We start from the raw sequence: 26,364 nt of genomic DNA on the forward strand, positions 1-26,364 counted from the left end.
ACGCAAGATCAGTGTTGTAGCTTAACTGGCTATGAATTGTGTTAAAATGACAAAGGTCATGGGTTTGATTCACTGGGAGCGCACATAAATGCTATATATGAAATATATCAACAGAGCAACCACATTTTTCACTTAATAAAGAGAAACAGATAAATCAAAAATCTGGAAGGACAAAGCACACAGATCTTTAACAGAGAAATGCTCTTGAAAATGCTCTCCAAATTTTTTGGTATACTTCACTTATTGGGCCTGGGAGACAGAAGATGCAACCATAAAGATTTGGTCTTAACATGTATGTGGCCATTATGGATGAAACCAGAGCTAAATTTTCCTGACTAAAGAGACATGGAAAGAAAAACACTGACACTGCATCATGACAAAGTAATGAATTATTGATGTGCACCATTATTATTATCAGTCTAATAACAGGTTAACCTAATGTAGCTTGATGGAAATGGAAAATGGAAACATACATTTATTAAGATACTACAACTTATACAAATGTCATAGGCGGACAGATATCAGCCCATTTACGAGATGAAATGGCAATGTCATTTTGCCATAGAACATGTTATAGAAGAACATTTTTGGTTCTCCAAAGAACCTTTTGTGTCAAAGCTTCCAACACTCTCAGAAATAAGGTACAAGCAGCACAAATGTTGTGCCTGGGAAGGTACCTTTCCAAAAAGTACACTTTTGTACCTAAATGGTACACATTAGTACCTCAAAAGTACACATTGGCACCTTAAGGCGCTTTTCCATTGCATAGTACCACACGGTTTAGGTAGGGTCTGGTCGAGTCAGCACACCTCAATTTGGCTTGGTTAGCTTTTCCATCGAGTTTAGTAACACTTCGTAGTGGGAGGGATTATAGGCGTGTCGTTATATTTGCGCTACCTACTGCTTTGACATCATACAAGTGAGAGCAATTGAAATGCTATACATCTCCATACTTTCATTTATTTCTCAGTTTGCCACAAAATTAAAATTGACCACCACAAATAGATGTTTGCACATCGCGTTTATCACTACCTCTGTATCACATGACAGTTTCTGTACAAACACCCATGGCGTCGGTTGACACGCTCCCCGAAGCCTCATTTTAGTTGCATTTAAACATGAATGCGGATGGGCGAGTCGCAAATGTGCCGCCACAAACTGCAAGTCTGGAAAAAACTGGTATGGTGTTCCTGATTCTCAACATGTGAATGTTTTCATCACTAAAAGGGAGTTTGGGAACTTACAGCAAAGCAGGTTTACTCGAGACAGCGCAAGCTAGCATGAAGGTAAAGCTAATCTTTTGTATTATAGTGATGACGCTGGTAGTGACGATTCTCTCAGACCAATCAGTGATCTACATTGTTTTCGCATCTCATTTTGGTATCAGCTCAAGTCGCTTGGAACCACAACCGAGGTGGTACTAAAAAGTTTTGGATACTACGTACTACACCCAGTGGAAAGCCCCCAAAAGTAAGATGACCCAAACCGTGCGGTACTATGCAATGGAAAAGCGCCATTAGATGTACATACTGGTACCTTAAAAGTACACTGCAAAAAATCTTTGCTTCCTTAAATTTTCAGTTGAATCAACTCAGATTTACAAGTCATGTCAACCGAGGTGGTACTAATTTATTTATCTTGACAAGAAATTAGTTGTTACAACTTCCATCATTCACAGAAGTAATCCACACGCCTCCAAGGGGTTAATAAAGGTCTTTTAGGGGTAATTAAAGGGATATTGCAAGAAAAATATTTACATTTTAAACTATAAACTATAATAACTACCTTCCAGTAATGACATCTTCTTGGACGCCAACCCCTTGGATCCATGTGGATTACTTCTGTGAAGGATGAATAGGGCTGGGCAAAAAAAATCGATTGTTCAATTAATCGTTTTTTTAAACGTGATCGATTCAGAATCGATTCTCAAAGAGCAGAATCGATTTTTTTTTTCATATTTTTTGCTGAAAACATTGAACGTAACATTAACTTTAATCAAATTACTAGTCTTCTTCACAAGATGTCACTCTCATTTTTACCTTGCCGATGTTACCAATGAGCCTGTCATTTTTTTATTAAGTGCTTAAAATGGCATTTTTAGGTGCTTCATCAACCTTAATTCCACCTTCACATAAAAAGTAAGAGGTATGAAAGCATTTTAGATTTCGCAAGCAAGACGACAACGATAGTGTTGTGGCTTTTAATTTCTTTTTATGAATTACCCACTTGCAAACTTATGTTCACAGTTTTTTTATTTATTTATATAGTATTTGAATCGAGTATAAAAACCGTCCAGAGAACCGGAATCGAATCGAGAATCGAAATCGAATCGATTTGAAAGCTTGTGAATCAAAATTACATCGATCTGGAACAATTGAATCGATACCCAGCCCTAAGGATGAATGCACTTTTTTGGGCATCAAAGTCAGAAGTTGTTCCCTGATCCTTGTTTTCTCCCAATATAAGCTTGAAAAACCAAGGACATGTACCAAAATAACTTCAAATTTGTTAGTCTGAAAAATGATAGACATGATAGATGGCTTGATGGCGAGTACACAATGGGATAATTTGCTGGAGTATCGCTTTAACAATCAGAAAAAACTTTTTTTCAGACTACAAACAACCTTTTCTGCTGCATAAAGGTTCTGTGGATGTTAACCCTCTGGGGTCCGACCATTTTGGGACACTGTCAGAGGTTCTGACATGCTCTTACATTTGGTCTTTTTCAGTTGCTTTAAACATATTAATGGCAAGTGTCTCATAACACTGCGTTCAGCACAAACTGGGCTACAATATCATATGAGCTACATGTATGTACATGTTTGTATTTTTGAGAGAAAAATGTTTATGCCTAGTTTTTAAAAAAGCAAAATTTTTAAAACCACAAAACCCATACTAAACATGTTTTCACAAGACTCTTCTAAACAGAATATAGTAGTGAATGTACACAAATTAAAGAAGACCCTTGACAGTTTCAAATGATGTCAAACACATAAGTGTATGATTATTAATGATGGAGTATTTTAAGTTGATTCTGCTATGATAAGGAGAAAACACGTCAAAACGCGGTGCCGCGTTTTTGGACCCCAGGGGGTTAAAGGTTCTTAATGAAACCATACAGCCCGACAAAGACCATATTTATAACTTTAATTTTTAAGAGTGTACTCTGCCAGAGGTCTAAACATATCCTGTTAAAAGATTATAAAAATTCCCTTTTAGGGCTACATACTCTGAAAATAACCCTTCCGCCGTTTTTTACCTACTGAACTAGCCACAGGTGCATGTGTGAGAGCAGACAGGAGCTATTTTAAACCTGCGCTCGTGTAACAGCAATGGCTCAGGCTGAGAACTGACTGCTAGCAGGAAGCCCGGGGGTCCGTGGCATGGTGGAGGTGTTGCGGAGAGCTGGAAATAGGCTCTGACTCCCACTGTGAGATGCAAAATGTCTCACAGGGTAACATCGGCATACAGAGACTATTAACCAGCCCTGATCATGGATAATGACTGATTTCACCCAAAACAGAATGATTACTGGGATTTAATTATAAAAGTGTTACTGTTATACAAAACTTAACAGCGTTAAACAGGAGGTTAGTCAGTTTAAGTGAGAAATTTCTTAGCGTTGCTGTTTTGATGAATATTTTTGGGTGTTGCTGTAACTATGAACATGTTTATTTTGCAGATGCTAATAATTTATATAAAATCTAACACAAAAGATATTTCAATAAAGTTTTATGTATGTATAGATGTTATTTCCTTTATAGCTTCAGATCTTGCAATAAGATAATAATAAGATAAAATCAAGGTATCAAGAAATAAAATTTGCCGACAATAGTTTCATTTAATTTCCTATCTGCAAACTTTTATAAAATTTTACAACAAACACAAAGTAATAGTATCTATGGCATTTCTCCTGAATGTTATTTGAATCAAAAAAATTATTGTTTACTATAACAGCTCATAAACAGATTCAGCTTTGATATCTGTTTATAATTTCCTCCATTTTGAAATGGATATTTTTCATCACGTATCCAACAGCATCTTAAAGCCTCGCCACAAAACATCTACGATACGAACAGGCACAGATATTACCAAAATTTGCTTGCATCGTAAATCTCTGCCACTCAAAAGGCTTTAGACTCAGTAGTGAACGTGTACCAGCGCCGTGAGAGACATTCTCATAAGTCACAATATCTTCTTTTGGTATTTTGCTCTCTTTTGGTCTTTTTATAGGCTGAGGAATTAAAGCCATCACCTTAGCAACACTGTGTACGTGGGTGGGTTTTATGCGTAGCTCCTACATAATACTGGGAAAAAGATTCTGTATGAAGGCGATAAAAAGACATTCGGGCTTCTCTTTTGCTCGCCTTTTGTCTTCCTGTGCACTCCCTCCGAACGCATGAATGCCTCTAAATGAATCGTAAACTGCTAAGAAATCTGTGAAAGTCTATCCAACCTTCTGCTGGATCTGATGAAATTATTTGAGGTACACATGTATGCAAAGACAAAAAAACTGAACAGACACGAATGCACGAATACCCGCTCGTCGTTAAACCTTGGCATCCTTACTATCGTGATGCCCGTCATTGCAGCAGCAATCAGCATCAACCGCTTCCTTCCACAGCCGATATGGAGTCCCTGAGCTGCCAGCACCTCACCTCCTCCACAAACACAGCAAAAACCAGCTTAAAAATACACTCAACTGACAAACCGTGAGTCACGCAGAACCCTCGTTCTGGTGGATGCCGGTACAGATTCATTCATGCCATGCTTTGGAGGACAATGGGAGACATCATCACTGCATAAACAGCCTGGTGATGACATCCTCAGTATGGGCAGCTTAGTGAGACGAGTCTGCTTTTAAGCCACTGGCAAGCGGACAAGAACATGCTTAAAATGGACAGAGGCCAATATGAGCAGAGGGCTCATAGCTTTATAATTGGGACTTTTTGCTTGTAGGCTAAAGCCTGTAGTGTAGTCTGTTTTTGTGTGTACGCGAACGTATGCGCACAGTCGAACGCACAGCCTTGCAAAATGCATATTTATAATGTTTATTTGACTCGTATATGTACAAAAATGTTCAACACATTGCGATAAAATTTTATGCATCTCCTGGGCTACATAGCCCACTACATTTTGCTGCAGGTGAATGTGCAACCTACGTGTACAATGTTCGAAGAGTTAAAAAAACGCACAACCTCACGTATGCATTATACATAATTATACATAATAAAAAATTATATCATTAAATCATAATCAATTTTAAGGGTAATTTACAATGCACAGACTACAGCTTTGTATCGCTCTTATTGAACAGGAATGCCTTAATGTTTATTGTTTATGCCGTCTGATGCAACCAAGGGGTTAAGCCACATACAAAAAATTAGCCAAAAAAAATACATAAAAATATTTAAGATGCAAAAAAAACTATGCTTAAAAAATATACAATACCTTTAAAGGTGCAGTGTGTAAATTTTAGCTGCATCTAGTGGTGAGGTTGCGAATTGCAACCAACAGCTAAAGGGCTTGTTATACTCGCGCTTTGGTCCGCAACGCAAGCCTCCGCGGATCGCGCGCGCGTCTCACCAAATGGACGAGGGGTTTACAGTTAACGCGCTCGCTGTCGCACTATTTTTTGAACCACCAGGCGGCGACGCGAGCAATAAAGTAAAAAACAAACACAAAGAAGAGGATAGAAGAAGTCGTTCGCTGGAACAACCCTAGTGCTTTTAACATTAGAGTTTGATATATATAAATATGAGAACATGAATAAAACAACAATCTTTTAAATGTCTTTATTAAACATTATCATTTCATTAACGTTTTTACTAAACGAACAGTACAGACATCTTAAGGTTTGTATTTTATTCCTCATCCAGTGGTTCATTCAATACAAATATAAGCCAAACATTTTGAATCATGTAAAATAATTTGTGTTTTAAACTGCAAAGTTTCCATACTTTACTTCCAGAGTGTCAGATAAATATATACATTGTTTTGCTTGGATTGATCAAAGAGATACGTCACAGGCTTGTCTGCTCGGACAGAGTCGCCTCGAGTTCGGTCATTTTCGGATGCGGAGCCGCGCGGAAAGTTGCAAAAAATGCCGTGCACAGCGCCACGCGAAATGGGGTCTCGCGCACCCAACGCGCACAACCGCCCACTCCGTGTTGACGTCATTTTTGCCGTGCGCACCAACGCGCTCTTGCGACGCGGCGACCATAAACTAGGCTTTAGTCCACGGCTCACTCTTCGCTTTTGAAACACAGAGAAGCTACGGTAGCCGCCACCGGACAAACATGTCATTGTCGGAGACAACTTAGTAAAAAAATTGTCCTTTAAAGGCGGAGTGCACAATGTTTGAAAGCCAATGTTGATATTTGATAAATCACCTAAACAAACACGCCCCTAACCCAATAGAATCTGGACCTTCTTTTAAAAGACCCGCACCACATACGCAACCTTGGCAAGGATGTCGGTTTAGTAGACACGCCCCTTACTGCTAATTAGCTACAAGTGTGTTTTGGTAGGCGGCCCGTCTCCTTTTCCAAAAGCGCTTTTCAAACATTGTGCACCCCGCCTTTAAGGGCTTCTGTAGGAAAATGACAGCACAAAATTGTGACTTCCGTGTAAGGGGATCCTCGGTGTATGTAAATAAAAAGGTCTTGTTCTAAGGTAATAAACACATAACGAGTTATTATGAAAGGTCTTTATACACCCCTGATAATATAGTTTTGTATATTATTTTGCATTTCTGTCAAAAGATCCTTCCCTAAATTACACACTGCACCTTTAAAATCATCATAATGGCTAAATAAAGCTAAAACTATAATACAAACATGGAAATATAATAGCAGGAAGAATAACTTCCTAAAGCTAACAATTTACATACTTCCATAATGGGTATCATTAAGAGAAAATAAACTTAATGTTACAGTTTTACTGTTTGCAAAGAGTTGTAATAAATGATTAAAAAACTTGACCTAATAATGTAAACAAACATACAGGCTAGCCGTTAACCCTAGTGAATAATACACAAATGTTGTGATGTATAAATGGAAAAACACCAATGGAAAAATAAACACTGAAACAGATGCCGGACCTAAAAAAACCCTGCCCGTATCCATTTAAACTAGTGTAAATGGAGTGTTGTCAAAACAAAACAGCGTTAGGTTATTTAAGTAACTTTAAGACCTAAAGGTCCCAAACTCATAAAACAGGACCAGCGCTACTGGTTTATTGTAAAAGCGCAGCAATATTTGCCAACGTTGCAAACAGAGTTTAACCATTCCATATTAAACTAGCAACACCCTGTGACCTAAAGCATTTAAAAAAACAAATTTGACAGTCACGCTGTGTTTACACAAGCCAATGCAATTTCCTGTTTTACAAGGTGTTTGGGTGTCAAGAAAGTGACACAGGTGAGTGCCGAACGCAGCCTGTTTTTCCTCCATCAAGCATTTTATGAATGCATCCGCTGCGTTGACATTCTCACAACACATAACCATCCAACTGGGTTTTGCATGCATGGACGTTCCCATCAAAAAAAAAAATGTGAGAAGTGATCAGTTGTGAGTTGTCAGCAGCTGTGAGTGAGTGGCAGGATGATGTAAACAACCTATTCATGGGGAAACACCAGGTACCAAAAGACCATTTTAAATCATTTCAAAACATTTAGAAGCCACAATGCCAAGGATTGTTATGAGAAGATATGGGATGAGGATCCCAGTTAAAATAGGACAAAATTAAGGAAACATTTATGCAAGGGGGAAAACTACACATCAACGTTTGATGGCTGAATTTGCAGTACACAAACGTAGCTGGTTTTATAGGCCAATTTGTGCAGCACATACATTCCACAGAGAGCTTTTAGTGTAAATAAAACTGTAAATATAAAAAAAACATTTTCCACCACACTTAAAGCAGCTGACATCTGCTTTATTAAAGCCATAATCCTAAACCTAACCAACCAACGATGATGCACAAATTAATACGTGAATCTAAAAGATGTAACATCTCAGCCCTCATGCATTATTGCAATGTCAGCTACATTGAATATGCAACGATGCATATGTTGTTATTGCGATATTCAACAGTTGCTTTACATCCAGAAGAGGATCCTGTGTGTACGTACCGGTGGACTTCCATCTTTGAAGACAGGGCGCATCTTTCATTCAGTATGAAGCCGGACACCTTGCACTGCGCTGCGGACTGGAGCTGCATGGCTCCCCCCGGCATCCAGCGACAACGCTGCGGACTCTGTTCCGATCACGCTCGCCTATTCATCGCGTAGCGTCGGTTCTGAACGCATCGGTTATTCATTATTCAGAGACGGGCGCGAGTTAGCGGCGCTTCTCCGTGCCATGCGCGAACCCGCGCTTCACAGTGCTGGACGGTAACCTGGCAACAGGCATTTGAGCGCTCGCGGCTGTGAGGAGATCACGTGCGGGAAGATGGAATCACTACGCCGTGTTAATGCCGCTCAACTGAACAGCCTTTTTTCCCGCTCTCGTTCTCCCCCTCTCACCCTATCGTGAATATCCACACCCCTCTCACACACTCTCTCTCTCTCTTTCTCTCTGCTCATGTAGCTCTTGCTTTAAAAATGATTTATCTTCACTGGCTTTGTTTTGAAGCTGCATGTGTAGCCAGTCATCTGAGGTAAACATTCAATTGAATAATACGCAGAAGACTATATGAAATAATTGATTTATTAACTGACAGACTATACATAAAGGCGCCAGCTAGACACGAGATGACACATTAAGCAATTTATTATGGCAGAAGTGTAAACATTTATTTTTGGCAGACCATTATATTACATTATATTATATTAACCATTATATTACATTACAATACTACAAATATCATAGTCAAAGTATAGTTACTATAACAAAATAACGCTAACTTTATAGTAATGCGTTTTTAATATAGTTATATGCATATGGGTCAGTGACAAAAACAGTTTGGCAAGATGAGAAATAAAAAAAAAACTTGTTTTAAAGGCATGCATCAGGTTTATTTCAATGCACAGTGTATTTATGTTAATTTTATGCAGTAAAAAATTACATGTGCACCATTTTTGTTAAAATTTTTAGAATGGACCTGAAAATGTCAAATGGTGTAACCGCCAATTGTTGCCAAAGAATGAAAAATCTTAAATATTTTATACACCTTGATGGCATGCAAGTGTAATAAAAATAATTTTAAAATATAATTTTATTAGTTAATTATAAATGTAAATTTTTATGCGTTTTTTTAATAAAATTTGTCCTTACATATGCTGAAAACAGCTCTTTTTTCCAAATAATCTTTGACAAATGATGTAAAAATGTATGTAAAAAAATCATATTACACTAAATGATTATATTTTATTCCACTTTTTTATTAATATATTTATATTTTTAAAAAAACTAGTTACACCAATTGACACAGACCAGTTACACCACATTGACATTTTTGCAATTATTCCTCAAATACTCTTTCAAAATGAAATAAAACCAGAAATTTTAGACTTGGTCCTCAAAAAGAATAATGTATGCAAGTAATCTGCAAATTTATTTTAAAAATGTAATTCCTTTACATTTAATTTATCCATACGGACACAAAATAATTATTAAATTAAGTTAAATTAAATTAAATTATTAAAAATAAAACACGACACCCCTCAGAAAAATTAACAACATAGTAAAACCACAGTAACCACAAATTTACAAATATCTCACCATTACTTTTGTCGTAAAATTATGGTAATACCAATGTAATCAATCATAATACATTTTTAAGGATAATTTTCAATGCACAGACTACAGCTTTGGCTCTTATATCTCTTATTGAACAGGAATGTCCTAATGTTTATGTCGTCTCATGCAACCAAGGGGTTAAGTCACAAAAAATAAGCAAAAAAAAACATAATAAAAAAATATTTAAGATGCAAAATAAACTTCTCAGGCTTTTCTGTGGCCTGTGTTTGTGTATACAGTGTATGTGCACCGCCTGCTGCATTTATCTGTAATGATTTGTCCTGCATACGCTTTTTCTATACAGAATTATGATATAATTCAAAATTGCAATCATGGATCGATCCGTCCTCACTTAAGATAGAAATGCAATGCATCGCCGAATGGATTTTCCCCCGGTGCTACTTTTCACTTTTTATCAATTGCTTTGGGACCATTAAAATCCGCAATCAATCTTGACAAAATTGCTGTGCGCTACCTCATTCCCCAATGGAAACAGCTCAACATGAGACATAAAACGATGCCAATGAGCTGAAGATAGTAATTGAATGGGATTTTTAAAGAATGATTCTTAATCAGTAAAATAAAACTGAGGAAAAATGCAACAGATGCACCGTGGGATCATGTGGTTTGGTGGATGAGCTCGACTAGATCCTGGGGTTTGCGATTGTCTGGCCTGTCTCCACAGGAACAGATGGGTATGAGTGACAGGTCAGGTGCAGGATAAGGGCCTTGTGTTTTAGAGGGTGGGGTACACCGTGCAGACGCCGATCATGATGCACAGTCACACACTAATCTTGCAACCTGTAAACTCAGCAATAAATCACTCAGGCGCTGATGAGGGCACCACCGGTCAAGGACCCAACCAAATCAGTCACTGATGGGGGTGAGCTGACAGCAAGAGAAATCAATACAATTTTGATTATTTGCTTTGGTGCTGCAAAATTATACAGGCAACTTGGGTTAGTTTGCACAGTGTCCTATAGCACTCTCACCCAAAGGTTTTATAATTTTGTACATTAACATTTGATGTTTTTTGTATTGCTTGCATCCCATAATCGTTTAATTGTTTAAAGCTAACCAAAAAGCCTAACCAGCCATTTTGCATTACAAAAAGGGGTGCTGGGTATAAATGAACCTGTGCTGGGTAAGGTGTGGTTGGGTCAAATATGGACATTTTCTGTAGGTTAATTTAAAACATCTTTTGGGTTTGTCGCTATTTAACCCAACTATGGGTTAAAGAACCCAGCTTTTATTAGAGCGATGTGACTACTTACCCCAAACTGAGTGACAACATGCCTACTATTAACCCTGCTTCTGTCCCTACTATTACAAAAAAGGTCAATGTGAACCATTTATTATTTTCTAAGCTAAAATGGTAGATACCTTGAAAAGGTGTTTTGTAGGTAAAAATGAAAAAAAGGATATTCACCTAGAATAGAGGTCTTCAACCTTTATCAGTCCAAGAACCGTTACCGTGAGTTCACACTAGCCACGTTTGAGGCGTCAAATTCGCATGTACCGCGCCTAGTTTGCCGCTTGGACAGTTTGAGTTTACTCGCTTCATTTGCGCGTTAAAGCCGCACGTGAAATTCTAGTCATCGAGACATTCACGTGGAAATTCGCGTCATTAGAGAGGCTTCTGCGACTCCGCTCACTACCAGAGCAAGCTCCTGATTGGTTACCGCGGCGCGTTTTTGCGTCAAAGTTCACATTTTTCAACTCGCGCGTTTGCCGCGGCACTGCTCGATTCGCGCGAATGAAGCGGATTCGCGTCTACCGCGCTAAACTCTAAATTCCGCCCGCTTCGGACTCACAGCCTGTAAATTAACTCCTGTTAGCATTGCATTGTGCGCAAATCTTTCAAACATGTTAACTCTTTCCCGGCCATTGACGAGTTCTCTCGTCAATCTGCAATACCGCTATTATCCACCAGGTTCCGCAACTTATAAAACCCGGAAGTATTGCCCTAGGGCAAACAGCTGTATGTCCGTGTATGTTTTAAAGATCGCTCTGCATCTGATCTCTATCAAAAGTCCTTCACAAAAATGGAATTATCTCAGCTTTCTGCTCAAAATTTGGTGTTTTTGATGAAACCTACACATATTTGAGAGGTGATAAAAACAGAACACATAAAGGTAGGATGAAACAGATTTTTTTTGTTTGAAAGCAGAGGGTCTGTTCTTTTAATTCATATATTGTATGTTTATATATTTAAAAAAAGAGCATTTTCTGGAAGGCATTAAACTTTTGTGAAAATTATGAAAAATGCCGGCGGCGAAAGAGTTAAGGAGCGTCACATTTCCGGCTGACGTCAGAGGTATTCAGACCAATCACAACGTACAGATCAGCTGGCCAATCAAATACTTTTCAAATCCGTGCGTTTCAGGAAGAGAGTGAAATCTAGAGCTAGAAAAATGTACGGTATGTGGAAAATAGTGTTTTTTAACCATAAACCAACGTTGTTTTAGCAATGAAATAGGTGCTCTTTAAAATAATAATTTACTACATAACATTTGAACATGCTTTTTTATTTTAAGTTCTAATTATTAGTCTATTAATGCATTTTCGTTTGATGCCTAATTTTATTTTGCCAAAAATTACTTTGAATTCAAACAATATTTGGAAAACCACTGTTAACACCGCCATGTACCCCCAAGGATCCCTATGTTGAAGACCCTTGACCTAGAGTACAAAAGTGTGACAACTTGCCCCAGACTCAACTACATTAAGAATACAAAAACCTGGGGCATACTTTCTGTGCACCAGCCTCCAAATTGACAAATTATTGTGCTTGATTTAAAGTTCACTCCACTTTTTATTAGTAGATTCTGAACAAACACAATCTTCAGCGTCTGAGTGTAATCACACTCCAGAAAACTTGCGAGTCAACCACAGTCTCAACAGACTCTCACAGATAGCAATTATGAATCATTTAGCTACTCTGGATCTAAAAGCACTACGCTACTAAGCTACTGTACTGAAAACAAACACAGGCCATTCGAATCTCACAGAGACTGAAGTTGGCGTGCATCATTCCATATTTTTCAGGCATTAGTTGAGCCACCTGGGAGCACCAGGTTCCCATGAGTGGGCGGTACAGTCGGGTCAAGCTGAGAGTGTGAAACCTTGGGCCCCGCATCAGCAGAACACACGGTGTATGGGAGTATACAAACAACACCTCTGTTTATATGTACCCTAGGAAGCCTGGCACTGCCATATCAGGATTCATGCCGCTGCAGGTGGTGTCACAAAGATCACAGCGACAGCCTGGGCTTGCCTTTTGACACAACATCTTAACAGAAACGTAAGTCACCATATGGGATTTTGTCAGATGAAAATACACTACATTTTTGACGGAGGTGGCATTTAGCGGCTTTTGCATCTGAGCTCATCACATACAACAATAGGCTTTATGCCCAGCTGCACTACTTCCTGAACTTCAGCCAGCTCATTGTTTTCTGTCTCCCATTATTGGACAAACTGATTAATCCAGGTGTGTCTGATTATTGTTGTTGTGATTACTGAGGTCAGGCACACCTGGATTAATCAGTTTGTCCAATAATGGCAGACAGGAAACAAGGAGCTGGCTGAAGTTCAGGAAGTAGTACAGCTGGGCATAAAGCCTATTCAATTTGGATTCTTTAGTAAATGCATCATGAAATATACTGCACATTTATGCATTATGATCAGCGGAAAACCTGTATTTGTGATCTGCTCAAAGCAGTCCAAAAGCATGAAAATGGCTTTACCTTTATGCATGCAAGCACTCTATTTGCCCCTAGCAACAACCCCAGTATGCTGCTATATTCTTATACATGTGACAGGTGATAGACAGACAGACAGACAGACAGACTGACTGACTGACTGCTAGCGTCTGGCTCCAAACAGGATATCATGCAACACTCAAACCATCTCAATGTCACATGAAAAGCATAAACCACTTAATGTTAGGTATTAAGAATGAATGAGACTTAAAACGCCAGCAATAAAAAAGCGTAAGGCTAAGTGATTTCTTTGTGTTTATTTCTGAACTAACATTAAAAGTAAACAACTTACTCAAGCATTTGTTAATGACTTAAACACAAATCAAATGCAAACTTTCATGACCAGTCAACAAAAGCATCATAGAAAATATAAAGCTACATTATCAAAAACAAAGATATGGTTTAAATAAAACCTGGTTAGTGCTTTCCCAGCAGTCTTTACACTTCAAATTTTGGAAAAACAAAGCCTTCAAATGTGCAAAAAAGACAATAAAGGGCCACAGGGTCTCCGTCTCCTCTGCCTGCTCGGAATCAGACAAGCAGAAAAATCCTAGGATCAGTACCACAAAACCTCCTTGAAATAACAAATGGAGAAAGGCAATGCAGCAACGAACAATTTCACTAGTTTTCCCCTCAAACACGCAGAAGGTTTATGTGTGTGCTTCACAGCATCAGCATCTTTATAATAATATGATGGGTCATGAGTTGAGATGTTAACTGAGGTAGTATTTCACATGATCGAGCTGGGACGTCAGCTATGCCGTGGGGCAGAGTGGGATTGGATTAGGGAAAGGCAATGCAGATGATCTACTGTAACGCGCACACACACATCCCTGCAGAGCATCAACATCCCAAATACACAAGCACACCAGTTCAGTTCACATCACTTTATTCAGCAATCACTCAAAGTCCACTTAGAAAATTATCAGTGTCATTTCAGTGCATTATTAACCAACAGATTTTATATGTGAACTCTTGTTAAAATATTTAATGAATTCTGTTATATAACAATAATCACAAAGTCACGAACGAATATACCAAAAAAGCATACATCAGATCACAATGTGTGAGCGTAGACAATTTAGAAATAAAAATATTTACATTATTTTATTATTATTATTTAAATAAATATGTTATTATGCATTTAATTATATTGATTACATATTTTTATAATCATTTAAAATGGAATTGCCATTATGCAAACAACAGTAATAATAAATAACAAAAACGTAATAAAAATTATTCAACAAAAATGCCAAATCAAAAACCAGCGAAATGGAGTAATTAATATTATTAAAATTCCAAAAGTAACATGTTTTAGTGATATAAACTAAGGATAAGACTTTATAAACTTTGATATATTAAAGGAATAGTCTACTCATTTTCAATATTATGTTATTACCTTAACTAAGAATTGTTGATACATCCCTCTATCATCTGTGTGCGTGCACGTAAGCGCTGGAGCGCGCTGTGACGCTTCGATAGCATTTAGCTTAGCCCCATTCATTCAATGGTATCATTTAGAGATAAAGTTAGAAGTGACCAAACACATCAACGTTTTTCCTATTTAAGACGAGTAGTTATACGAGCAAGTTTGGTGGTACAAAATAAAACGTAGCGCTTTTCTAAGCGGATTTAAAAGAGGAGCTATATTTTGTGTCGTAGTGGCTATTTTGGGAGTACTTCGACTCGCCTGAAAAGTCCGCTCCCCTTCTCCCTCTCATAATGGGAGAGGGAGGGTGTTACTGCGCCATTTTTTTTAAATATGCTCATTTTCCAGCTCCCCATTTGATTTTTATCGTTTTGGAATCCATTTAGCTGATCTCCGGGTCTGGCGGTACCACTTTTAGCATTGCTTAGCATAATCCATTGAATCTGATTAGACCATTAGCATCGCGCTCAAAAACATCCAAAGTTTTGATATTTTTCCTATTTAAAGGTGCAGTGTGTACATTTTAACAGCATCTAGTGGTGAGGTTGGAATTGCAACCAACGGCTTAGTTCACTGCTCACCCCTCGCTTTAAAACGCATAGAGAAGCTACGGTAGCTGCCACCGGACAAACACATCATCGGAGACAACCTAGTAAAAAAAATGTGTCCGTTAAGGGCTTCTGTAGAAAAATGGCGGCACAAAATGGCGACTTCCATGTAAGGGGATCCCTGGTGTATGTAGATAAAAAGGTCTCGTTCTAAGGTAATAAACACATAACGGTTCATTATGAAAGGTCCTTACACCCCTGAAAATATAGTTTTGTATATTATTGTGCATTTCTGTCAAGAGATCCTTCTAGAAAAAATTACACACTGCACCTTTAAAACTTGACTCTTCTGTAGTTGCATAATAATCATGCGTAATAATCAAGGACTTTGCTGCAACATCGCTGCAGCAGGTGCAACGATACCACGCAGCGCCTGAAAATATAGTCACCTTGGTAACTTTCGATAGCACAGGACTATTTTCGGCACTATGCAATATCACTACGCCTCCTGCAGCCATGCCACAGTAGCAAAGTCCTTGATTATTATGCCAGAATGAATTAGTTCCTAGCCATATCGACCTAGAAAATCTCAATTTTTAATTTTTCGTCTGTCTTAATACACAATGTAACTACAGAAGAGTCAAGTTTTAAATAGGAAAAATATATATTTTTTTAGCGCAATGCTAATGGTCTAATCAGATTCAATGGATTATGCTAAGCTATGCTAAAAGACCTGGAGATCAGCTGCATAGATTCCAATATGGTAAAAATCAAATGTTTAACTCTAGGGGAGCTGGAAATTAACATATTTTTTTTTAAAAAGTGGAGTGAGCCTTAAAGTCTTAAACCCTATGCTAATTTGCACTGCTCTGGTCGTGGTAGATTGTGTTGGTCATTATGGAAATTATGTTGCACCCGTGTTTTTTTTTATGTGCACCTTGTCAGTAAATCACCTGCAGAATTTTCCCCTCCCATTGGTGCTTTTTTAAAATTGCACTCTTAGCCCTGGAAAATACGTAAAAAATACTGTGTACACGAACATACGCTCACGGTTGAACACACCTTGTTGCAAAGCATAGTTTATTTTACTCGTACATGTGCACAGATGTCCGATGGATGTGCATTGTGACAAAATGCAATGCCTCTCCTGGGCTACATAATACATTATTCTGTATGCGCATGCGTGGCCTACATGTACAAAGTATGCATGATTACAAACACTGTACAGGTGATTCTCACGAAACCATTGAAACACCACGGCACTAATGATTTTAGCTTTAAAATGTGTAATATAGTAACATTAAAAAGCATCAGAATTAACACAATACTGTGTTCTACCTTGCACAATGTGTGATTTCAACATAAGAATTTATAATTGTAAATTTTATCTCATTTTCTGCTGAAATTCTCATTACCGCAATGTGTCCGGCTGTGTTTGAACATGCGTTATGTTGTAACTTAATTAAATTAACACAAAAATATTAAGAAAAAAAATAAATGGATGTTTTGCTAGACTACTTTAGATGACAGAAAAAATATTAACTGAATATTCATGTATAATAATAATGAAGAAAAATTAGGAAAATGATGTGTCCATGCCTAATGTTCTCATCCTCCGCAACACTTTTTGAGAACAGTTTAAGCACACATACAGAATTTTAATAAAGTTTGATTTTGAGTGACCAAGCACATGGACCAGTTACTTCAAGATGGCTACCAGGTAAGATAATTTTTTTACAGTTAATTTGAAATATTGTCTTGTCAGAATGCTTACACGACATTTTGATTATCATTACCGCAACAGATGCTTATTAAATGTTAATGTAATTAATAGAAGCATAATACTTTGATTTTAAATTCATGTGCAGAATCTCCAAATTATGTTCTTTCAGGTTTGTCATGTCATTTTGAAAATATGTCAGTGTTGATGTTTTCTGACTGTTGTGGTAATGAGATTTTTTAGGACAAATTTTACATATTTACAATTAAATGTTACAAAAAGTGTTAAATGATAAGTAAAAGTTTTTAAATTAATGTTCCCATTTACTCCAGACTTTGTTTTTCAATGTCTAGTGGGAAAAAAAGTAAATTTAAGCAATTTTTACATTTTCATGCTTGACATTTTTAAAACCAAGTTTTCGTGAGAATCACCCGTACACAGACCCTTGGAGTGTAAAAACTGAGCTATACTTCTAGCTTTACGCTATTATCATTTCTATCTGAAACCTTCAGCTAAATATGAACATTCTTATGTAGCGACAATGCAAAAACTTCTCTCATCATCAATAAAACCAACATCATCATAAACTTTTCTAAAAAGAGTCTTATGAACAAACTAATTCTAAAATCAGTCCATGATGCTGCATGCCTATAGATCTGTGAAGATTTGTGATGTCCAAGATGTGAAGACAAACCTGGAAACTATAGAAGTCTAAAGATTATACAAACATACTTTTGTGATAGTGTTCCTAAAATAAACAGCAGGCAAATGGTTTAGGGGAATGACCTCATTGTTTTGGCATCTCTAAAGCGTAAGACTTGCGAGACTCGTCTTACAGAAACCACTTTAACACAGGCGACTGTCAAATACAGACACGGAAAACATGTAAAAATCAAATCAGTTTCTTTTGTATAGCGCTTTTTACAACACATCATTTTAAAGCAGCTATAAAGCAAGAAGAAAAAGCAGCAAGAAAATGGTTCCCAAAGACCTAATCGTCATAAATTGTAATTCGAAATAGATTCAGCATAGACAAGAAAAAACACACCAACTTCACCACTAAGCTAATTTATACTGAAAGGAACAACAGCCACATCACACAGCATCTGTTAAAGATACAAGCAAGCACATTATTGTTAAACACGCAAACTACGGTTCAGCAAAACATCAAAACCCAGTCAACTGAAACCCAGGCGTTGTGTGAGACAGCACAATGCCATTTAAAATCTATTGACTCGTTACACCTGTGATATAAAAATACAAACATATCACTTATGATACCTATTCATGGGTCAACTTTAGTGCAGTTTTAAACAGCTGTACGTTATTAGACACCAAACACTGTACTACAGTTTCACACAGTATGGGCTACTGTAACTTTGGTCCACTTACTCCTTATTTTGTGCCTCAGGCTATCCATTAAAACTAATTTTATCACAAGCTGGTTCAAGTAACATCTAATATTGACTAGCTTAGGCCCTTTTAAGTTTATAACCCAAGCAACAGAAGCCAAAGGATACGGTTAACCGTTTCCTATTTTTACCCTGACTTCAGGGAACACTGAGATTAGCCATCAAGAAAGGCAAAGAGTTCAATTACTCCGCCATCTGCTTGTGAAAGCGAAATATCTAGCATTTACACACAAGAATTCCTCCACTTCACACCGCTTTCATACTCACACGTCATGCGTCATCGCTGCGTGTTGTATATCTCCACCCTTGAGGATCTCCTGTTCTTCTTTAGACTCTCCAGCGCCTTTCGAGTCTGAAGCGTCCTGTAAGCCTTCAAACCTCTTGACGGGTCTGTGAGACGCAGAGACAAAGCCGGCAAGATTTTCGTCTGATAGGACCCCTCCCTCAAGACTAAAACGGGCCGACTAGGCAGCCCCCTAAAAAAATCCCCTCGGCCCAAAATAAACCTGCTGACTGAAGGGCATCATGATATGAGCTCACTTAAATTCTTCTTCCTCTGTCTCACATATCTCATTCGTTTCCCAACTGGGGCAGTGGAGCACTGACAGTTCATTTAATGGCTGGTAAATCAAATGATATGCGGTACAGTACTATGACTTGTAACTTTGACATATGTTCCTGTGAATGGTGCTTCATGCAAAAATACTAATGGAATACTTCAGTGGAACTGCATTTATAAACAAACACAGATGACTGTGTTTTTAAAAAAAAGCCATCTAAGGAATATTTCATTATTTACTCATCCTCATGTCAATCCAAACCAAATTTTTCCATAAACACAGCTTTTGTTGTACAATGACGGTTTAAATTGATGGTTTATTTAGTTCAAAAAATTAAATAAAAGCACCAAAAGCATAAGTCATATGATAGGTCTGGGGGAACAAACAAAAAATTAAACATTATTCCCCCATTATCCTCTCTACTGAACCTCCAAGGTTCTCACACCTTAGTTAACTTCAAATTCAAGTACCTTTCAAGGACTTTCCAGGTCCAGTACTCTCAAATTTAAAGACTAAATGTGGGGACACATTTTAAATGAGAGCAAGGTTACATCGAGTTACCTTTTAAGATACATTGTTACAGTTCCCTTTTGAGGAAACTTGCGCTGCGTCATTGCTGTGACACTTTGGGGATGCTTCCAGGGGTACGTGCGTCTGAATGTGTACATCAAATTCAACCAATGGTGAGGCTTAACGACAAAGATAGGGTGACGCGGGAGCCAGAAAGTATATTGCTTTCTGAAATATTGCCAAAGTCGGCGTTACAGGGACGCAGAAGTATGGCAAGTGAGAGTATACGCAGTGTCTCGTTCCCTTCTCAGGGAACAACAGTTACATATGTAACCAGAGACGTTTTTATGTGTCAAACACAAAAATGCAAAAAAGCATTTTGGTATGAATCAACATTCACATACAAAAGATATAAGCATTTAAAGCGAACAGTTTAAAAAAAAGTCTAGAATTTTTATGATATTATCCTACACTACACAGGGAATAATATGGATTTTTCTTGCATAAAATAGATTCAAGCACTTTCAATGTCCTGTATCTATGCATGTATATTTTCAAAAACTTCCCAGGGCCTTGACATTGTTTCCCCCAGAATCACAAATTTTCAAGGATTTCAAGGACCCGTGGGATCCCTGAAGCTCACATGTACACACTAAAAATGCTGGGTTATTTTCATCCAAGCATTGGGTTAGATAGGGACAAACCCAGCCATTGGGTAAATTAACCCAAGAAATATTTATATTTGACCCAACAATGAGTTGCATTTTAAAACAAGCATTTTAAGTCAAAACAACCCAGCCAGCACAGTTTAAATTACAACTCAAAGGGTTGAGTTTGTCCCGTTTTGACCCAACCCTGGGTTGAAAATAACCCAGCATTTTTAAAAGCGTATACTCTAAAACCGCTAGGTTATTTTTAACCTAGCGTTAAGTCAGAAAGGGACAAACCCAGTCGCTTAACCAAAAAAAATATATATATATATTTGAATTTGACCCAACAATGTGTTAAAACAACACAGAATTTTAGGTTGAAACAACCCAAAACACGTTAAATTGCAACCCAGCAGGTTGGGTTTGTCCGTTTTTGATCCAGTGCTGGGTTAAAAATAATTACATGGTGAGTTATTTTTAACCCAGCGTTGGGTCAAAAAGGAAAAAACCTGACTTACTGGTTTAAATTAACCTGGAAAATGTTTATATTTGACTCAACAACCCTGAATTTTGGGTTGACCCAGTATAGGTTATATCACAACCCAATGGGTTGGGGTCGTCTCTTTTTGACCCAATGCTGGGTTGAAAAAAACAGCATTTTTTAACAAACAATATCAGAAGTAACAACATAAACAAGTGGCTTTTGTGGAAAACATGCAACTTCCGGTAAAGTAAATTTTAAAGTAAATAAACAACACGTAGATTACCTAGGAAACCAAACATTTGTTATTTTCGACGAGGTATTTGTTAAAGAGTTCATTTTAGCAACTAGTCAGACCATTTTAGCAACTAGTCAGACCAACTAGTCAGCATATTTTATAGACGATTTCAGCAGTAACAACATAAACAAGCGGCTTTCAGGGAAAACACGTAACTTCCGGTAAACTCCGCTGAGAATAAATAAAAACAAAGTCTTTTTAAAGTAAAAAGTAAATAAACAACACGTAGATTACCTAGGAAGCCAAAACATTTGTTATTTTCGACGAGGTATTTGTTCAAGAGTTCAGTTTAGCAACTAGTCAGACCATTTTAGCAACTAGTCAGACCAACTAGTCAGCATATTTTATAGACGATTTCAGCAGTAACAACATAAACAAGCGGCTTTCAGGGAAAACACGTAACTTCCGGTAAACTCCGCTGAGAATAAATAAAAACAAAGTCTTTTTAAAGTAAAAAGTAAATAAACAACACGTAGATTACCTAGGAAGCCAAAACATTTGTTATTTTCGACGAGGTATTTGTTCAAGAGTTCAGTTTAGCAACTAGTCAGACCATTTAACGAAAACAGAATCTGGAAGTAAAGTTCCGACCAGACGCGTAATCGCGTCACCGCACGTGCGTCCGATGAAACCGTCCATAGAGCGTAATCAAGATCTGGATATCAAAACAGAATCAAGTTGTCATCGAAGGCAACCAGAGAATTGCGTTGGCAAAACGTCATGGGTTCGATTTACACATACTGATAAAATGTACACCTTGAAAAGTACTGTAAGTCACTTTGGATAAAAGCGGACGCCAAATTAATACATGTAAAATGTAATGCCTGGTTACTATAAGCTGTTGTTGTATAACAACATATAACAATTTCTTAAATGTCACCTTTTGTGTTTCTTGGAAATAATTAGAAGCATAAGGGTTATTGACGTGAGAGTAAAAAATGACTGGAAGTTTCAGGTATGCAAATTACAGTTCATGTTTGAACCAGCAACTCCGTTTTCTTCATCATTAATAGATCAAGTTCAAAGACCTTCTGAGTTTTTTATTTACCTCACCATCGACCTTACAGTCGCATCTGCTCTCAAATGTCCCAAGTGCTGATAAAAAGAGAGGTTAAAGACTTTGACCCTCAACTTGTAAAGTCTATTTCCACCCTGGTTAGCAACTTCAATACAGTAATGGAACTGGCAGGAAAGGAGTTAGTCCTTCGGTCAGTGGAGACTTTTCTGAAGTAACCATAGAGAGAGGCACTGCGGTGAAATTTTATCCTTGAAAGAAAACGAAACCAAACTGCAAGTCCGACAGCATAAATTCAAACAGAGGGCCACCATTAAGAAGATCTTTTAAAATGCAGACAGCCCTGAATCTCTCTCCAGCTAACCTTTTATCCCGCTTCATTTGTTGAACGGGTCTCTATGGTGACTTGGCCCTGTTCTTCCCCTGAAGAGATGGGCCCGCTGGACTTGGGAGATCAGAATACAAACCGTTGCCTTTCCCACACTATATGGGCTTTAGTAAAAATATTCAAAAGGAGAGCCAAACCAGTTTCACCACTTCTGGTCTGGAACAGTTGAAGGTTTTTGTGAATCAAGTGAAGCTTGGGTGAAATCCAATGGTAGCCACCAGATGCTGAAAAAGAGGGTTGATACCAAAGGAGCGATATGATAAATCAAATCGATTGTGAATCTGTCAAAGTTCGATATGAATTTTCAAAATGACAATTTTGCGGCCAGGAGTGTTTTTGCTAGCAACGGGGTGTTGCCAAAACAACTTGGAGTTAAAGCATGTTGCGAAATGCAGTTTTTCTTCTTTGTATTTGTAAATGTTGCCAAACATGTCTCACTGAATACAACAATTGCTACGAATGTGACAATCAAACAACATCCGGTGACTTTTACTGCCGAAAAAATCTATCCGAACCCCATTTCTGAACATAAGCCATGAAAACTACTAGACAGTAATTCTAATGTGCAATGCAAAGAACAGAGTCAGACAGTGTTGCCAAACTTCTGTCTAGCTGTTGGCAAAATGCTGACTAGTCAGAAAAATGTCCAGCTTCTCAGGAGATACAACTACGATCTCTGACCATCAGCATTCTGATTTCTGTAAGAGCCAAGTAATCAAAAGCTTTCAAGTGCACTTTGTCTTCCATGTCATCCAGTTTGCTACACAGCATATTCACTACATACCTTTCAATTAGACCCTTCTATAATCCCTTCAGCAGACCCACAAACTTAAATCAGCCATATTTACCATTAACATTGTGAAAACTTGAGGCACCGGTACCCTTTTGATGAAAAATGGGTCTAAACATAGAAGTCATTTTTTATAGTTCTGACCCGGTCAACAAAAAACCCAGGCTGACCTCGGAGCTGTCACTCAGCTTGGCAGCAGCTTTCAACAAGCAAAAGCTGGATCTACCGCTTCATTGACTCTGAGACCATAATCCTTAAATCTTTTAATATCATGTAGAAAATGTTCAGACAGGAGAGAAAAGTCGTGAAACAAGGATGAGGCCTAAAGCTGCATACACACCAGCAACGACAAAGCGCCACAATAACGTTAATTTCAAATAAAGCTTGTTGACTTCTGGCGACTCGAGTGACAGTGACCGCTGTCATCAAGAAGTGGGCATGTCTAGCTATGCAACAAAGTTGAGGAAAGTCCAACTTTATGCAAACGATGAGCGACTACCAATGCGATTGAAGCAGTCATTCGTCTTTCTCCAGTAACTGAGAGGATGGTTACTCGTTTGTTTATAATTAGGACAACTAGAATTAGGAACGACCTCGGCTGAGTCCAAATACTTGGTGTTTCGAGTCGGTCAGTAGTATGATTTGAGTACTGTTTGATCTTACAAAATTATATTACAAAATGTTAAGAAGTATACCAAATGTTAAGTTAACCCCAAACCCAAGTGAAGTTTAACATTTTTGGACATGACAAAATTTATTTAGGGAAAGCCGTACAACCTGTTTGAAAGAGACGGGTGACAGACAGCAACAGTCCATGAAGATTCTGAAAGGAGATAAAATCGATGTGCTTCCTTAAATCTTTTAATATCATGTAGAAAATGTTCAGACAGGAAAGAAAAGTCGTGAAACAAGGATGAGGCCTTAAGCTGCATGCACACCAGCAACGGCAAAGCGCCACAATCACGTTAATTTCAAATAAAGCTTGTTGACTTATGGCGACTCGAGTGACAGTGACCGCTGTCGTCAAGAAGTGGGCATGTCGTGTCCAGCTATGCAACAAAGTTGAGGAAAGTCCAACTTTATGCAAACAATGAGCGACTACCAACGCGATTGAAGCAGTCATTCTTCTTTCGTCAGTAACTGAGAGGATGGTTACTCGTTTGTTTATAATTAGGACAACTAGAATTAGGAACGACCTCGGCTGAGTCCAAATACTTGGTGTTTCGAGTCAGTCAGTAGTATGATTTCAGTACTGTTCGATCTTACAAAATTATATTACAAAATGTTAAGAAGTATACCAAATGTTAAGTTAACCCCAAACCCAAGTGAAGTTTAACATTTTTGGACATGACAAAATTTATTTAGGGAAAGCCGTACAACCTGTTTGAAAGAGACGGGTGACAGACAGCAACAGTCCATGAAGATTCTGAAAGGAGATAAAATCGATGTGCTTCCTTAAATCTTTTAATATCATGTAGAAAATGTTCAGACAGGAGAGAAAAGTCGTGAAACAAGGATGAGGCCTTAAGCTGCATGCACACCAGCAACGGCAAAGCGCCACAATCACGTTAATTTCAAATAAAGCTTGTTGACTTATGGCGACTCGAGTGACAGTGACTGCTGTCGTCAAGAAGTGGGCATGTCGTGTCCAGCTATGCAACAAAGTTGAGGAAAGTCCAACTTTATGCAAACAATGAGCGACTACCAACGCGATTGAAGCAGTCATTTGTCTTTCGCCAGTAACTGAGAGGATGGTTACTCGTTTGTTTATAATTAGGACAACTAGAATTAGGAACGACCTCGGCTGAGTCCAAATACTTGGTGTTTCGAGTCGGTCAGTAGTTTGATTTCAGTACTGTTCGATCTTACAAAATTATATTACAAAATGTTAAGAAGTATACCAAATGTTAAGTTAACCCCAAACCCAAGTGAAGTTAAACATTTTTGGACATGACAAAATTTATTTAGGGAAAGCCGTACAACCTGTTTGAAAGAGACGGGTGACAGACAGCAACAGTCCATGAAGATTCTGAAAGGAGATAAAATCGATGTGCTTCCTTAAATCTTTTAATATCATGTAGAAAATGTTCAGACAGGAGAGAAAAGTCGTGAAACAAGGATGAGGCCTTAAGCTGCATGCACACCAGCAACGACAAAGCGCCACAATTACGTTAATTTCAAATAAAGCTTGTTGACTTATGGCGACTCGAGTGACAGTGACCGCTGTCGTCAAGAAGTGGGCATGTCGTGTCCAGCTATGCAACAAAGTTGAGGAAAGTCCAACTTTATGCAAACAATGAGCGACTACCAACGCGATTGAAGCAGTCATTCGTCTTTCGCCAGTAACTGAGAGGATGGTTACTCGTTTGTTTATAATTAGGACAACTAGAATTAGGAACGACCTCGGCTGAGTCCAAATACTTGGTGTTTCGAGTCGGTCAGTAGTATGATTTGAGTACTGTTTGATCTTACAAAATTATATTACAAAATGTTAAGAAGTATACCAAATGTTAAGTTAACCCCAAACCCAAGTGAAGTTTAACATTTTTGGACATGACAAAATTTATTTAGGGAAAGCCGTACAACCTGTTTGAAAGAGACTGTTGACAGACAGCAACAGTCCATGAAGATTCTGAAAGGAGATAAAATCGATGTGCTTCCTTAAATCTTTTAATATCATGTAGAAAATGTTCAGACAGGAGAGAAAAGTCGTGAAACAAGGATGAGGCCTTAAGCTGCATGCACACCAGCAACGGCAAAGCGCCACAATCACGTTAATTTCAAATAAAGCTTGTTGACTTATGGCGACTCGAGTGACAGTGACCGCTGTCGTCAAGAAGTGGGCATGTCGTGTCCAGCTATGCAACAAAGTTGAGGAAAGTCCAACTTAATGCAAACAATGAGCGACTGCCAACGCGATTGAAGCAGTCATTCGCCTTTCGCCAGTAACTGAGAGGATGGTTACTCGTTTGTTTATAATTAGGACAACTAGAATTAGGAACGACCTCGGCTGAGTCCAAATACTTGGTGTTTCGAGTCGGTCAGTAGTATGA

The 26,364-nt window shown here is 38.1% G+C and overlaps 1 protein-coding gene across 8 annotated transcripts in view; it reads right to left on the reverse strand.

Moving 5' to 3' along the window:
- Positions 1-26,364, reverse strand: part of enah (ENAH actin regulator) — a 132,119-nt gene that overhangs the window by 82,659 nt on the left and 23,096 nt on the right. For 6 of the 8 annotated variants that reach the window (XM_055187276.2, XM_073856240.1, XM_055187272.2 and 3 more), the window contains exon 2: positions 18,887-19,009. The exons of 1 other annotated variant lie outside the window; for it this stretch is intronic. In XM_055187276.2, the coding sequence (XP_055043251.2) occupies positions 18,887-19,009 (123 nt within the window). Of the gene's footprint in view, positions 1-8,134; positions 8,493-18,886; positions 19,010-26,364 lie in introns of those variants that run through there. One more of the 8 variants, XM_073856239.1, reaches the window with a different exon arrangement.

Source organism: Misgurnus anguillicaudatus, chromosome 18 (assembly GCF_027580225.2).
Source record: "Misgurnus anguillicaudatus chromosome 18, ASM2758022v2, whole genome shotgun sequence".
Lineage (NCBI taxonomy): Eukaryota > Metazoa > Chordata > Actinopteri > Cypriniformes > Cobitidae > Misgurnus > Misgurnus anguillicaudatus.